This window comes from Salvelinus sp. IW2-2015, linkage group LG18, assembly GCF_002910315.2.
Source record: "Salvelinus sp. IW2-2015 linkage group LG18, ASM291031v2, whole genome shotgun sequence".
NCBI classification, from domain to species: Eukaryota; Metazoa; Chordata; class Actinopteri; order Salmoniformes; family Salmonidae; genus Salvelinus; species Salvelinus sp. IW2-2015.
In genome coordinates this window covers 10,218,816-10,235,945 of record NC_036858.1, presented here as the reverse complement: position 1 = coordinate 10,235,945, position 17,130 = coordinate 10,218,816, and the positions used below count along the sequence as shown (strand labels likewise).

The 17,130-nt window shown below is 46.4% G+C and overlaps 1 protein-coding gene across 1 annotated transcript in view; it reads left to right on the top strand.

Annotated features, from left to right (window-relative positions):
- Positions 1–17,130, top strand: part of myo1d (myosin 1D) — a 125,967-nt gene that overhangs the window by 93,170 nt on the left and 15,667 nt on the right. Inside the window, 1 exon segment of the mRNA XM_024007380.2 lies at positions 4,436–4,590. Coding sequence (XP_023863148.1) covers positions 4,436–4,590 — 155 coding nt within the window.

Here is a 17,130-nt window from a genome sequence, read left to right as displayed (position 1 = left end):
ACTGTTGTGTCCTTGTAAAAAAAAAAAAAAAAAAGTCGTAAAAATAAAACAAATATCCGTTGTACATCCCTCTCTACCTCCCTCCATCCCTCTTTTTCCCGACACATTCCCTTTGCTTCCTGCCATCTTCTTCCCTCTCCCTCTCCGGCCGTTGCTCTCTCCCTCCGCCGTTGTCATGCCAACTTCCCAGGAGATGGGGTTGTCATGGCGACCGTGCAGGAGGGCAGATCAGCTGATGTCTGGTGTCGTTCAGGCATGTGCACAAATCGCCTGGCTGCTACATGTGCTCCGCTTTCCAATAGAGGTTATTTGTCTTTCCTCTCACTCTCTTTCACTCTATCTTTCCATCTCTCCAAACATGTATTGTTTCCCCAGTGTTTCCCCCTAGGATTGTTTTCATCAGCGGTGGCGAAGTTAGTATGGGTGGGGGGGAGTGGTCTCCGACCTCTTGGTCACATAGACAAAATGTTGCTGTTTTAAACTAATTTCCTGCAATTTGACACATTTTGCCATGGCTTATGCGTGTTTTTAGGTTATCTCCAACATTGAGTGACTCCAACATTCTAACAAAATCAATGGTTTCCTCATGCCATAACATTTTGTGCATTTTTTCTTCTCCCTGACTGTCAAGTTTTTATTTTGGTGGTTGTTAGTTTTCAAAGATGATCTTATCAATATACACTGAGTGTACAAAACATTAAGAACACCTTGATAATATTGAGTTGCACCCTCCCCTTTTGGCCTCAGAACAGCATCAATTCGTCGGTGCATGGACTCTACAAGGTGTCAAAAGCGTTCCACAGGGATGCTGGCCCATGTTGACTCCAATGTGTCTTCCGCATTTAGCCCAACCCCTCTGAATCAGAGAGGGGAGCTTCCTTAATCAACATCCACTTCTTCGGAGCCCGGGGAACAGTGGGTTAACTGCCTTGCTCGGGCAGAACGGCAGACTTTTACCATGTCAGCTCGGGGAATCGATCCAGCAACCTTTCGGTTACTGGCCCGACACTCTAACCACTAGGCTACCTGCTACCCACCTGCACGACATTTACAAAATCAAAGGTAGAGGGTCTCGTGATAAGCTGTAGACCACACTATCTACCTAGAGTTTTCACTGGTATTTTTCGTAGCTGTCTACATACCACCACAGACCGATGCTGGCACTAAGACCGCACTCAATGAGCTGTATACCGCCATAAGCAAACAGGAAAACGCTCATCCAGAGGAGGCGCCCGGGGACTTTAATGCAGGGAAACTTAAATCCGTTTTACAAAATTTCTATCAGCATGTTAAATGTGCAACCAGAGGGGAAAAAAYCTCTAGACCACCTATACTCCACACACAGAGACGCATACAAAGCTCTCCCTCTCCCTCCATTTGGTAAATCTGACCATAATTCTATCCTCCTGATTCCTGCTTACAAGCAAAAATTAAAGCAGGAAGCACCAGTGACTCGGTCAATAAAAAAGTGGTCAGGACTGTTTTGCTAACAGAGACTGGAATATGTTCCGGGATTCTACCGATGACATTCAGGAGTACACCACATCAGTCGATGATGTCGATGCACAGTGACCGTACTGTACATACAACAACCAGAAGCCATGGATTACAGGCAACATCCGCACTGAGCTAAAGGCTAGAGCTGCCGCTTTCAAGGAGCGGGACTCTAACCCGGATCTTATGCGCTGACCAACTGGCAAGTGTCTTCAATGACATTTTCAACCTCTCCTTGTCCGAGTCTGTAATACCAGCATGTTTTATCCCAGGAACCCGAGACCCACTCCAATTAGCATACCGCCCTAACAAATCAACAGATGACGCAATCTCTATTGCACTCCACACTGCCCTTTCCCACCTGGACAAAAGGAACACCTATGTGAGAATGCTATTCATTGACTACAGGTCAGCGTTCAACACCATAGTGCCCTCCAAGCTCATCAATAAGCTAAGGACCCTGGGACTAAACACCTCCCTCTGCAACTGGATACTGGACTTACTGACGGGCCGCCCCCAGGCGGTAAGGGTGGGTAACAACACATCCGCCACGCTGATCCTCAACACAGGGGCCCCTCAGGGMTGTGTGCTCAAGTCCCCTCCTGTACTCCCTGTTCACTCATGACTGCACCGCCAGTCACGACTCCAACACCATCATTACGTTTGCCCGATGACACAACAGCCTAATCACCAACAACGACAAGACAGCCTATAGGGAGGTCAGAGACCTGGCCGTGTGATGCCAGGACAACAACCTCTCCCTCAACGTGATCAAGACAAAGGAGATGATTGTGGACTACAGGAAAAGGAGGACTGAGCACGCCCCTATTCTCATCGACGGGGCTGTAGTGGAGCAGGCTGAGAGCTTCAAGTTCCTTGGTGTCCATATTAACAACAAACTAACATGGTCCAAGCCAACCAAGACAGTCGTGAAGAGGGCAAGACAAAACCTCCTCAGGAGACTGAAAAAATGTATCATGGGTCCTCAGGTCCTCAAAAGGTTTTACAGCTGCACCATCGAGAGCATCCTGACTGGTTGCGTACGGCCCAGTACATCACTGGGGCCAAGCTTCCTGCCATCCAGGACCTCTATACCAGGCAGTGTCAGAGGAAGGCCCTAAAAATTGTCAGACTCCAGCCACCCTAGTCATAGACTGTTCTCTCTGCTACCATGTACCGGAGCGCCAAGTCTAGGTCCATGAGGCTTCTAAACAGCTTCTACCCCCAAGCCATAAGACTCCTGAACATCTAATCAAATAGCTACCCAGACTATTTGCATTGTCCCCGTCCCCCCCTCTTTTACGCCTCTGCTACTCTGTTATCTATGCATAGTCATTTGAATAACTCTCCCTACATGTACATATTACCTCAATTACCTTGACTAACTGGTGCACCTGCACATTGACACTGTACCGGTACCCCCTGTATATAGTCTCGCTATTGTTATTTTAATTACTTGTTCCTTTTATTTATTTTTCGTATTTTTTAAACCGCATTGATGGTTAGGGGCTTGTAAGTAAGCATTTCACTGTAGTCTATACCTGTTGTATTCGGCGCATGTGATTAATAAAATTTGATTTCAATGAAAGAAGCCGAATCGAAAACGGCAATCTGACTGTTTCATTATCCCAACTCATTAAAAAGAAATGAGGCTCGTTCCAATCAATTAACTTGTTCATTTAAATATGCTGTCACGAACACGAGCATATGGTGTTGGGAGTATACCTGTTGAAATCGTTTCTAACCCCTGGGCTCATTTCACTTGCAGTTATATCGGCTAGCTATTGGTGGAGCAGCTAGCTATTGGTTGTTTACCCCTTGACGCGTGGTGCCATGGTGGAGCTGTCACATTTCCTTCATCTGATGAAGATGGAATAATTATTATTTTGTCCCAGTATGATGCTGGACTAAGGGGGTAATGTGTAAGACTCTTTCCATAGTCTACTCTACGCTGTGCTTAATGGGGCCTGGACTCACAGAGACAGGGGGAAGGAGTGGAAAGGGATAGAAAAAGAGAGTTAGGAAGGGATAGAAAGAGATGGAGGGGAAAAAAGCAAGAAACTATAAGCTTTGAGCATTAGATCTTAACCTCTGAGCTGTATTGACCTGTGGGAGAGATAGAAAGATAGGGGGGGAAGAGACAGAGAACGAGGGTGTCTGAGAGAGAGGTAATTAGACACACCATGACGTTTAGACATGGCCCTGACCTTTAAGCGGTGTTTACCTGTGATGCTATTAAATAGAGGTTAGGGCTAGGTCTAACACATTTGGTGGGGTTTTGCAGAGCTCAGTAAAGCCCAACTACACACCTGCAGAATATTGGCATCTGACCACACTGGCTGGTTCAACGAGCCTCGATCAGAAGTCATTGATTAGTCCTGTGGGATCAAGATCAATAACTGAAAACATTTCTATCTTGAAGAAGATATTTGGCCACATTCTTCTCAGCCTCTCTGAGCAAACACTTTTTCATATTTTTTTATTTTTTTTTACAAACAGAGTTCTGCTCGGTTCAGTTCATAGTTATTTAACAGTATAATCCACTCAGCAAAAATCCATCAGCAAAACAAAAGATGATTCATTCCAGAGCAAACAAATGCACAATATACAGTCTACTTTTCATTCTCTTCATTATGTTCCTTAGAGATGTTATGTTCCGTTAAATATAAAYTCACACCAGGAACAATAACCCTTGAAGCAGCCAGACGTTACACACAGAACCTTGGGGTTTTACCTGTCTATTGCAGTCTGTGTAGGACCATGTCAGAATAACCCCTGGTCCCTTTCCTTACCAAGCAAATGAAGGGTGATGGATTGTAATTTTGATTCAGTCTGAGAACCCCTAGTGTATTGCTGTGTCCATTGAGCTGCGCTAACTCAAACTTCCCTGGTGTGTGTGTCTGCGTACTTACGTGTGTGTCCTCTCTCTCTGTCCTACCAGGTGACTGGGATCAGTGTGTCCCCTGGTAAGGATCAATTGGTGGTGTTCCACACTAAGGACAGCCGGGACCTGGTGGTTTGCCTAAAGGGCATGATGCCTGTCGGGGACAGCCGCATTGGAGAGCTGGTGGGCACCCTGCTCAGCCACTTCAAAAGGTAACCAGTGGGTGTTTATGTGTGCCATGCATGTGTCTGCCTTTCTGTCTGTTGGTCGGTCGGTCGGTCAGGTGGTCGGGTCGGTCAGTGGGTGAGTCTGTCTGTCTTTCTACTCGTCTTTCTGTCTGTCTGCGTATGTTTGTGACGTGTGTCTGCAGGGAGCCATAGAACCAGTACAGCTATACAGAACCTGTCCTCCGCAGGAGGTTGGTGGCACCTTAATTGGGGAGGACGGGCTCGTGGTAATGGCTGGAGCGGAATTGGTGGAACTAAATCAAATACATGGTTTCCATGGTTTCCTTGTGTCTGATGCCTTTCCGTTCGCTCCGTTCCAGCCGTTAATATGTGCCGTCCTCCCTTCAGCAGCCTCCTGTGCTCTCCTGTAAGCAAAGTCCAGTACCTTCTGTATGGTGCATTCTCTCAGATGTGCAGACAGTAAAGGAGATTATGGTCCAGGCCAGTTGTCTCCCCCCACCTACTGTGTTACTTACTCACTGTCCCTTCGTTCACCCCTGGAAAAACTGCACACGCAGCAGCTTTGAACTGCTCTACTGTCCCACCTGATATGGTACTGTACATCTATTATATACCAGGGCTTGACATTGAACTTGTTTCGACACTTGTCCTTTGGGCAAGGAGGACAGATTTCTTTTTACTTGTCCAAAAGCTCAAGTCACTTGTCACTTGTCCCCCCCCCCCCCCKAAAAAAAATGGTTGTCTCGTTGTATGAAGCAAGGAACCCCTTTACAAAATAAAATGCATTACTATCTTTTTTTACCACAGAGAATCAGACAAAAATGTAAGTTACACTCTGCCTGTTGGCTTCTTTGCATATTCAAGGCTGTCTCAAAATACAACACTGCCCCTTTAAGGCTCTCCTGGAGGATGGTTGGCCACCCTAGGTAGTCTATCAAATATTACAATTATAACCAAATGCATTTTATGTCTTTTATAAAATAATTCCCTCCAGGGCTGGTAATTAAAGGTGCCCCGTTGTCCGTTGGATGATTAAAAATATGTCTACGGTTCAAAAGATCCAAAATTCATACCGCTGAACAAAATAAAAAAGCAATGAGGTAGATGCAACAGGTCAGACCGTTTATCTTAAAATGTTGATGAAGTTGTATGTCTTCATATTATAAGATCAACGATGTGCACATGGCTGTAGGCTACGCGCTAATGTTCCAAAATGCTTAGCGTCAAAACACCGCTCTCAAAAGCGCACCACACGCACGAGCGGTTTCATGTGACAGAGATTCAAATATCCGTTACAAATGAAGAGAGGAGATCTAAAGATGCATCAACTAGCGCGGGTTACTAATATGACTAGGATTATGCCTTTTGCTGCTGCACAATTAAATAAAGTTGATTTGAAATCCAATCTTACATGAAAAATGCTGGTTTCAATGACATATTAAGTGTTTAAGTAATTCCCTCAACATTTGGTCGTATTTTGACTAGGCTACTTTGAAACAAGGTAAGACTTGCTTCATAAAAGGACATTAAATATCCAGGTTTTAAACAAGTGTATCTTTAAATAGTTTTAAAATGCTGACTACCTTTGCTCAGATTCAAGGTGGATGATGTGTGGTGCGCGTCAGGCACTGTCCTTCACTCTCCYGTCTTCTGACCATTTGATCTGAACCAACCGAGCCTTGAGAATGTCAACGAAATCCAGCCTTTTAGACGTTAATGTTAATTATTCTTCATTATACCTGTCATGTTAATGTTAATGTCATGTTATTTTTAAGTTGGGGCTTGTATGATAGATGATTGCAGCATGTCAAATCAAATCAAATCAAATTTTATTTGTCACATACACATGGTTAGCAGATGTTAATGCGAGTGTAGCGAAATGCTTGTGCTTCTAGTTCCGACAATGCAGTAATAACCAACGAGTAATCTAACGTAACAATTCCACAACTACTACCTTATACACACAAGTGTAAAGGGATAAAGAATATGTACATAAAGATATATGAATGAGTGATGGTACAGAACGGCATAGGCAAGATGCAGTAGATGGTATCGAGTACAGTATATACATATGAGATTAGTAATGTAGGGTATGTAAACATAAAAGTGCATAGTTTAAAGTGGCTAGTGATACATGTATTATATAAAGATGGCAAGATGTAGTAGATGATATAGAGTACAGTATATACATATACATTATATTAAGTGGCATTGTTTAAAGTGGCTAGTGATACATTTTTTATCAATTTACATCAATTTCCATTATTAAAGTGAGCTGGAGTTGAGTCAGTATGTTGGCAGCAGCCACTCGATGTTAGTGGTGGCTGTTTAACAGTCTGATGGCCTTGAGATAGAAGCTGTTTTTCAGTCTCTCGGTCCCTGCTTTGATGCACCTGTACTGACCTCGCCTTCTGGATGATAGCGGGATGAACAGGCAGTGGCTCGGGTGGTTGTTGTCCTTGATGATCTTTATGGCCTTCCTGTGACATCGGGTGGTGTAGGTGTCCTGGAGGGCAGGTAGTTTGCCCCCAGTGATGCGTTGTGCCCGACCTCACTACCCTCTGGAGAGCCTTACGGTTGTGGCGGAGCAGTTGCCGTACCAGGTGGTGAACAGCCCGACATGATGCTCTCGATTGTGCATCTGTATAAATTTGTGAGTGCTTTTGGTGACAAGCCGAATTTCTTCAGCCTCCTGAGGTTGAAGAGGCGCTGCTGCGCCTTCTTCACAACGCTGTCTGTGTGGGTGGACCAATTCAGTTTGTCCGTGATGTGTACGCCAAGGAACTTAAAACTTACTATCCTCTCCACTACTGTCCCGTCGATGTGGATAGGGGGGTGCTCCCTCAGCTGTTTCCTGAAGTCCACGATCATCTCCTTTGTTTGTTGTTTTGTTGACGTTGAGTGTGAGGTTATTTTCCTGACACCACACTCCGAGGGCCCTCACCTCCTCCCTGTAGGCCGTCTCGTTGTTGTTGGTAATCAAGCTACCACTGTAGTGTCGTCCGCAAACTTGATGATTAAGTTGGAGGCGTGCATGGCCACGCATCGTGGGTGAACAGGGAGTACAGGAGAGGGGCTCAGAACGCATCCTTGTGGGGCCCCAGTGTTGAGGATCAGCGGGGTGGAGATGTTGTTACCTACCCTCACCACCTGGGGGCGGCCCGTCAGGAAGTTCAGTACCCAGTTGCACAGGGCGGGGTCGAGACCCAGGGTCTCGAGCTTGATGACGAGTTTGGAGGGTACTATGGTGTTAAATGCTGAGCTGTAGTAGATGAACAGCATTCTCACATAGCTATTCCTCTTATCCAGATGGGTTAGGGCAGTGTGCAGTGTGGTTGCGATTGCGTCGTCTGTGGACCTGTTGGGGCGGTAAGCGAATTGGAGTGGGTCTAGGGTGTCAGGTAGAGTGGAGGTGATATGGTCCTTGACTAGTCTCTCAAAGCACTTCATGATGACGGAAGTGAGTGCTACAGGGCGGTAGTCGTTTAGCTCAGTTACCTTAGCTTTCTTGGGAACAGGAACAATGGTGGCCCTCTTGAAGCATGTGGGAACAGCAGACTGGGATAAGGATTGATTGAATATGTCTGTAAACACACCAGCCAGCTGGTCATGTTTACCCAGCTGTAGAATACCTACATTATAATTAAGCCAAGGCACTTTATCATATCCTTGCTCTGGTCTGAAACGGGTCTATTTTGTGGGGGAATGTGCCTGAACACGCCTCTGCTCCGATGCTATCATGTCTCATTGTATACGCGCTCTCAGCGKGAGAGAGAGAGAGAGAAAGCCCTCTGCCATTGGGTTCTCTTAATTAGTCTCCATGTGCTTCCTATAGAGGCCCATCTATCACAATGAAACGTGGCCAGAACAAAAGGCCACGCCGAGACATCTCAGTGTGTGTGTCCATGTACACTGACTACACCAAACATTAGGAACACCTTCCTAATATTGAGTTGAACCCCCCTTTTACCATCAGAACAGCCTCAACTCGTCGGTGCATGGATTCTACAAGGTGTCGAAGCGTTCCACAGGGATGCTGGCCCGTGTTGACTCCAATGCTTCCCACAGTTGTGTGAAGTTAGTTGGATATCCTTTGGGTGGTGAACCATTATTGATACACACGGGAAACTGTTGAGTGTGAAAAAGCCAGCAGCGTTGCAGTTCTTGACACAAACCGGTGCGCCTGGCACCTACTACCATACCCRGTTCAAAGGCACTTAAATCTCTTGTCTTGCTCATTCACCTTCTGCATGGCACACGTACACAATCTATGTCTCAAGGCTTAAAAAGCCATCTTTTTAACCGGTCTCCTCCCCTTTATCTACACTGATTTGAAGTGGATTTAACAAGTCACATCAATAAGGGACAATATCTTTCACCTGGATTCACCTGGTCAGTCTATGTGATGGAAAGAGCAGGTCATAATGCTTTATGTACTCGGAGTATAATGTGTGTATAATGTATGTATAATGTGTGTATAATGTGTGTATAATGTGTGTTATGTGCCCTACACATCCCTGTAGATGTAACATTTATCTGTCCTTCAGTGTGGTGCACAGCCCACACAATACTGAGCAGAGCGCCATAGCAGCTTACATCACACACAGGGACCCAGAGTCAATGGCTGGCTTTTTAATTCCACAAATGTACAGCATGTGTAGTGCAGAGTGATAGTGACAGTAAGTGTAAGCCCCACTCCAAATAACACTCGTTCTTTCTCTGTGTAGTTAGTGTACGAGAGTTCCAACTTTCAATATGGGGGCTTATTTCATTGGCGGGCGGGAGGGGGGTTCAGAATTTGTCCCCTCAAAAGACTACTTTTTCAGATTGAGTTTGCGACTTGACGGGTGTTTGTCAAGAAATGTCAAAGCCTGTCATATTTACGAGTAGATAGGCTCCCTCTCAGAATGTATCGGGGCCAAATCTGTTGAGAGTAAAACAGACGCCGCGATTCTGCTCCACATGTGAATAAGAACATAACCCTCTTATCGGCTGTGACGCACAACAGTTGTCTAGAATCACAAATAGTCCAGCGTTCTGCATGAAAACGGATTATATCCCCATGCTCTCACTTCCTCCCTCGCTCTTTTCCTTTCTCATCCCTTTTCCTTTTTTGTCGTTCCCCTATTTTCATTCCTCTTCTTTGTGTCTCTCTGTCTCCCTGTTTTTATCTTCTCTTCTCTCTCTGTTATCTTCCTCTCTCTCTCTGTTTATCTTCTCTCTCTCTGTTGCTCTTCTCTCCATTGTTTTCCTCTCCCTCTGTCTTCTCTTCTCTCTCTCTCCCTTTCTTCGTTTTCTTTCTACTCTCTTCTCCTCTCTCGCTCCCTCTCCTGTATCTCATCTCTGTGTCGTCTCTGTCTCTTCTGTTCTGTTGTGGCTCTGTCTGCTGTCCTGTCTCTGTGTCTATGTTGGTCTCTGTCTCCTGTGTGTCCTCTGTCTGTCTCTAGTTCTGCTGGTCTCTGTCTGTTTCGTCTCTGTCATCTCGGTCTGATCTGTCATGTTTCATGTCTTGTCCTCTCCGTCTTCTTCTTGTGCTCCTGTCTGGTCTCTGGTCTCGCTCTCTGTACTCTCTGTCTCCTGTCTCTTGATTCTTTTTTCTCTTTCTTTCTTCTCCTCTCTTCTTCCTCTCGTCTGGTACAGCTGTCTCTCTTGCTGCTCTCTCGGATTCTCTCCTCTATTGTATTTCCTCTCTTTTCTTCTACTGTCCATTCTCTTACCCCCTCTTCCATCTCTCCTGCCCCTCCTTTCCCCATCCCCCACTATGCTCCTCTCTCTCTCCTCCTCCCTCTCCTTCCCCAACTCGAGAGAGAGAATATTAAATATTTAAGCGGAATGAGCTGCTCTATGGCTTCTTGCTTCTCTCCTGATATTAGCCCAGACATCTAGCTCTAGTTGGAATGCACCCCACTGCAGCACGACAACAAGACCAACCACACAATCAACACCACTCTTAGTAAATCAGAGTGTGTTAATGAGCAGGCCGGATTCACAAACGCTTGCATGCTATCCTAGTACAGTTATCATATTTTTACGTTTGAGTCCGATTCGCAGCCACGCAAAGCTGCCTTTCCGAGAGCGATTACAAGGAGCCAATTACGGGTCTTAAGTGCTTGAGCTCAGGGCACAGTCAGGCTAGTTTCCGAAGGAGAGACTGACACTGCTATACATCTCGACACGCTTGAACATAGCAGTACGAGGATCGACTGTATATGACCTGGATTACCTAGTGTCCACCATTATGAACACCTGCTCTTTCCTGACATACGACTGACCAGGCTGAATCGGTAACTATGATCCCTTATCTTGTGTACACTGTTAATCACGTTCAATCAAGAGGAGAATTAAAGAAGCGATCTTGTAAGCCTTGACGACTAATTTGACGATTAGTATTTGCAAAAATACAGAAGTAAATTGTTATTGTTTATTTAAAGCCCTTCCTTCACATCACTCGATCGTACGCAGTGCTTGTACAGGAAAACCCCAGCCTTAAAAACCCCAAACAGGGATAGCAATTGCACGGTGGTAGAAGCAGCGGTGGCTAGAAGAAACTCACCTACAAGGAAGGCCTAACCTAGGAAGAAAACATATGAGAGGGAACCAAGCTAATGAGGAGTCCAGTTTCCTATTTTGGCTTGACAGGTGTTTGAATGGTTGCATAATGACTGAGCACGGGTATTAATATTTAATACAGTGTTTGTCGAGGGTGCAACGGTGCGAGAGGTCTGGGGACAGGTAGCAGTCCGGTGAAAGTATAGGCAGGGTCCATAGCGCAGGCAGAACAGTTGAAACTGGAGCAGGCCAGCAGCGCCCAGTGGACTGTGGACAGAAAGGAGTCATCATGCCAGGTTAGTCCTGCAGGCATGGTATCTAGGCTCAAAAGGATCTCCGGAGAGAGAGAGAAAGAAGAGAACGAGGAATAGAAAAAGAAAGAGAGAATTAGAGAGAGCATACTTAAATTCACACAGGACACCGGATAAGACCGGAGAAGTACTCCAGATATAACAGACTGACCCTAGCCCCCCGACACATAAACTACTGCAGCATAAATACTGGAGGCTGAGACAGGAGTGGTCAGGAGACACTGTGGCCCCATCTGATGAGACCCCCGGACAGGGCCAAACAGGCAGGATATAGACATGTATTGTGTACGTGTGCCATTCAGAGGGTGAATGGGCAAGACTAAATATTTAAGTGCCTTTGACCGGGGTATGGTAGTAGATGCCAGGCACACCGATTTGTGTCAAGAACTGCAACGCTGCTGGGTTTTTCTCACTCAACAGTTTCCCGTGTGTATCAAGAATGGTCCACCACCCAAAGTTCATCCAGCCAACTTGATACAACTGTGGGAAGCATTGGAGTCAACATGGGCCAGCATCCCTGTGGAACACTTTCGACACCTTGTAGAGTCCTTGTCCTGACGAATTGAGGCTGTTCTGAGGGCAAAATGGTATTGCTACTCAATATTGGGAAGGTGTTCCTAATGTTTGGTATAGTCAGTGTACATTACATGTGCATTACATTCAGCTTACCCAATCACCAGTTCACACCTGTCCTAAAAATAGCCTCCTTGTTAATTATTCATTTCTTTCAGGAATTATAAAGAAGCTAACTCGGCGAAATACCAGCAATGCACAAGCTCTGTCTTCAAGTCCAAATTCAAACGTCTAGCTATGTTTTTCTACTCTATGTCCGTCTGATTCGGACTCGGACCTACTTCCCTACTTTTCCATATAGTGACACTTCCCTTTGTTATGGTTTCTAAACTATACATTGTGCTCCAGTGGAACCCGATCCAATGAGAAAGTTCCACTGTGAGATGTGTAAGTCCCTGACAGAGATGACTCTGTCGCGGTTGTCTCGGTCCCTAGATGTAGCTTCGTTTCTCCGTTGTGTAGCGCTGTATTTGAACTACTGGGTTCTGAGAAAAGAGCGTTCTCTGGCAGGTTGTCTTGCTGTTGTCTTGCTGTTTCAGTGACTACTGTAAGTCCAGAAAGTATTGGCACGTGGGATGGAGGGAGAGATCCTTGTGAAGGCAATCGATGGATGAGTGTGTGTCTCTGTCGCTGTCTCTTCATCCACGCTCTCTCTTCTCGCCCTCTCTTTTTTCCCTTTCTCTCTTCTCTATCACTCTTTCCTCCCAACTCTCTCTCTCTTTCTTCCCTTTCTCTCTATTTCCTCTCTTTCTTCTCTCTCTCTCTTTCCTCTCTCTCTTCTCTCTCGCCCTCTTTATTTTCTCTCCTCTCTCGCTCTCTTTCTTCCCTCTCTCTCTCTCTTTCCTCTTTCCTCTCTCTCTTTCCTCTCTCTTTCTTCTCTCTCTTCTCTCTCGCTCTCTTTGTTTCCTCTCTCTTTCTTCTCACTCTCTCTCCTTCTTCTCTCTCTCCCTCTCTCTCTCTCTCTCTCCAGGAATTCTTTCCTGTGTTCTCCCCACTGTGGAGATGAATGGTGTTATTCTGGGCCCAGCCTAACCCGGTAATAAGAAGGAAAGCATCACTCGCTTAAGAGCACTAGGGAAGGACAGGAAGAGAGGGTGCTCGACAGACTAAAGATATGAGACACTCTGCACTGTAATACTGTTCATGTCTGTGTGACACCAGTTATTGGACTTAACTGTTTGCTTCGTCTTTCTATCATTTTGTTGTTTCGTTTCATTCAAGTTCTCTTCTTTCGTCATTCCCTTGTTATGTGTGTCACAGATTGAGGTTGGCCCAGATTTGACAGGGCAGCGTAGTTATATGATCAGATCAAGCCCTCAGTTCAGCCCCAGGTCAGAACATAACCGAAAAGCTACATCAGATCAATACAGAAGCAACGGGCCTCACACCGCTGACTAGAGAGAGAGAGAGAGAGAGAGAGAGCGAAGAGAGAGAGAAAGAGAAGGAGAAGAGGAAGCAGAGAAAGAAAGAGAGAGAGAAAGAGAGAGAGGTAGATGAGAGAGAACGGAATCGACGGAGAGTGAGAAGAGAGGAGTAGGACAGACAGACGTAGGCGAGGAAGAGAGAGAGAGAGAAGAGAAAGAGAGAGAAGAGAAGAGAGGAGAAGGAGAGAGAAAGAGAGAGAGAAGAGAGAGAGAAGAGAGAGGAGAGAGAGAGCAGAGAAGAGAGAGAGAGAGAAGAGAGAGAGAGAGAGAGAGAGAGAGAGAGAGAGAGAGAAGAGAATGAGAAAGAGAGGACGAGAGCGAGAAGAGAGAGAGAGAGAGCGAAGAGAAGAGACAGAGAGAGAGGAGAGAAGAGAGAGAGAGACAGAGAGAGAGAAGAGAGAGAGAGAGCGAGAGAGAGAGAGAGAGGCGACTGTAACAATCTGTTGCTGTTGTCAGCCAGGTAGCCAAGAATAGTCTGAGGCGCTGATTGCTCTGGCGAATCCTCTCTGCTCTCCTCCCCGAGCAGAGAAGTGGGCATCTGTTGTCCTTTCCGGAGAATGACGATCCGTTAAGTTTGTGTTATTGCAGTGTCAGTACAACGGAAGCGTGATGAATATTCAAACCTTGAAGAAGTGCTGCTCGGCGTGAACAAATGTGCCGTGCTGCACTTTCCTGTGTAATTCGAGATGGCAACATCATCATCACGTTTAAAGACACTAAGACAGACAGAGGCGGTGTGCTGCTAACTGGTGATTTTGTCTCCCTACACCATCAAGGTCAGCCTTTATGCTGAGTGGAGCATTTCAGACTTAAGGAAGTCATGCTCCCCTCCACTCCCTCTCCTTTATCCCTCCCACTTTCCCCCCTCCCTCTCCTGCCCCCCCCTTGTTTGTCAGCTTTCCTCCCGTTTTTTCCTCCATCCCTCTTACTCTTCCTCCCTCCCTCCCTCCCTGTGCAGTGTTGCAGATGCAGTTGCCATAGCGACCAGCCAATCCATGTTTGTCTGATATTTAGTCCAATAATAGCCCTGCTGGCTGAGAACTAACTCATCTCCTCTGGAGAGGGAGACAGAGAGGGGGGGGGAGACAGACAGAGAAGGAGAGAGGAAAAGGATGGAGAGAGGGACAGAAAAACAGTGTCAGAGAGGTCAACAGAAGCTGTAGGAAGGACAAAGAGAGGGGGAGAGGGAGAAACAGGGGGCTAGAGGGAGGGAGAGTATTTTTTATAAAGCTCATCTTTTTTTAGCCATGAATGGATCTGTCTCCATCCTTATACATTATCCAGGTGATGGATTGGATGGTATTCCTGTCATGTAAAACTGTGCAGAGCACCAATGATAGACATCCGTTTAAACTCATTTGCTTTCCAAAAACATACTTTAAAATTGTGTTTTAGCTACCTCCTGCATAAATGGGTGTGTGTGTGTGTGTGTGTGTGTGTGTGTGTGTGTGTGTGTGTGTGTGTGTGTGTGTGTGTGTCATCATAACACACTTACATGTGGCTACAGCCACCACACACACACTGTTTTTGCTGGACAGTAGAGAGTCCTGCTCTGTTTTATATTTTATATCAGCCTGGGGGGTCGGTTGGTTGGTGGAGTGATTGAAGGGGAGGGGTGTAGACTGAGTGTGTGTGTGTCTGAGAGAGATGGGATCTGACCTAGTTTCCCTCTGCGTGGGTCCCTGCACTCACTGCAGTGCTGTCTGCCTGCCCGCCAACCAACCAACCAGTAAGAGACGCAGTGAGGTGCAGGTCAACAGGCCTCTACCATGCTCATAGAGTGGTGCTGCGGCCCCAGACATCCCCTCCCCTGACTGGGGTGAAAGGTCCCTGGCCTCCCCTCCATACCTCCAGCCTTTCCACCTACGCTCACACAGAGACACCCACGTACTCTACCATCTTGCTGCAAGCCTCTCGATCCTTGTACAGTATACCGAGATGTAGCCCCCGCTTGACCTTTACCCTCCACTCTTTCTCCTGATCATTCTCATCCCTCGCTTCTTCCCATTCGTCTTTACCCCCGGTCACCTCCAGCTTGGGCCTGATCAACTCTATCTCGGATCGAAACGCAACCTCGTCCCCTTCCCCCATGTCACTCGGACCCGTGAAGCATCGATAAGCTGGAATGAATGGCGTCTTCGTTGATCTATTGATTTTGGCTGGGGTGACAGAGTGAGTGCCAAGTCTCTTTTAAAAGGGAGCGGTCGCTCCATCTGTAATGAAGAAACTCATTGAAGACACTCCTCTTGCTTTTCTTTCCCTCCACTTGGCTCATCCTCATCGATATATTGATTTCCCTGATGGTCCTTCAGTGGTCCAGCCACCCATGTGATTATACTGGGTGCTTGAGAAGACGAGAGAGAGACGAGGGATTCTGGTTCATTGATRAGTGTCATGCCAGGCCTATTGACCCGAACGGAGAGAAGAGAAACTGGAGAATTTGAAGAGCCAGGCGTGATTGTTTAAGATGGACGGAGACTCCTGTTGTGAAGCCATTGTGGCTCCATCAGTGTGAATACTTAGCTGTCCGTGTAGAGTGTTGCTTTGTCCACTTCCGGGACGTATCACCGTCATTGACCCTGCTGATCGTTTAAAGGGGGTTCCCGTGTGGCGCAGCGGTCTAAGGCACTGCATCTCAGTGCTAGAGGCGTCACTACAGACCCTGGTTCGATTCCAGGCTGTATCACAACCGGCCGTGATTGGGAGTCCCATAGGGCGGCGCACAATTGGCCCAGCGTCATTAGGGTTTGGTAGGCCGTCATTGTAAATAACAATTTGTTCTTCACTGACTTACCTAGTTAAATAAAGATAAGGAATAAAGAGAGGACGTCAACACCGATGACAGCAGAAGAGGGGATGTGTGTGTCATCTGTGTTATCTGTCTAGGAGTACTGATGAATACTCTGTACCACCCTTGATGATAATAATGGTTACTCTACCCTTATGGGAGTAGAGCTGGTCTCACTTTGCCATGCGTTAAACCTGTCTCCACTGTCGCGACTGAACGTGTTCCGTTCACGTTATCAGTCCCATCAGTAGGCATGATGAGACGATTCATGTCGTGGTGGATCCAATCCAACTGTTGATGAAGTCGTATTGGTAGTCCCTCCTGTTCAATTATTGGGCTCTTATAATGCATTCATATTTCATATCATGTACTCTGAAGCACATTAAATAAAACCGTATTGTCAGCGAAGGTTGTAACGAACGGCGGCACAATACACGTGTCCTTCAGGACCAGCTGAACCTCCACTGTCACGACACATTTTTAAATGTCTTTTTATTTAACCAGGCAAGTCAGTTAAGAACAAATTCTCATTTACAATGACGGCCTAGGAACAGTGGGCTAACTGCCTTGTTCAGGGGCAGAACGACAGATGTTTACCTTGTCAGCTCGGGGATTCGATCGAGCAAACTTTCAGTTACTGGCCCAACGCTCTAACCACTAGGCTACCTGCCACCTCACATGATTAAGAGTGTGGAGTTACATTATAGGATCTGTATAGTTAAGGCCTTTTGACCCCTCCCTCCACTGCTACTGTACATTAGGCAATTAGCTGACCTAGGCTACAGTGGCTTTGATCAACACGCTCCTTGGCAGCCTCACTGCACGGCTCCACTGCTAGCTGCCTTTCTCTGTTGTGTGTGTGTGTGTGTGGGTGTGTGTGTGTGTTGTGTGTGTGGTGTGTGTGTGTGTGTGTGTGGTG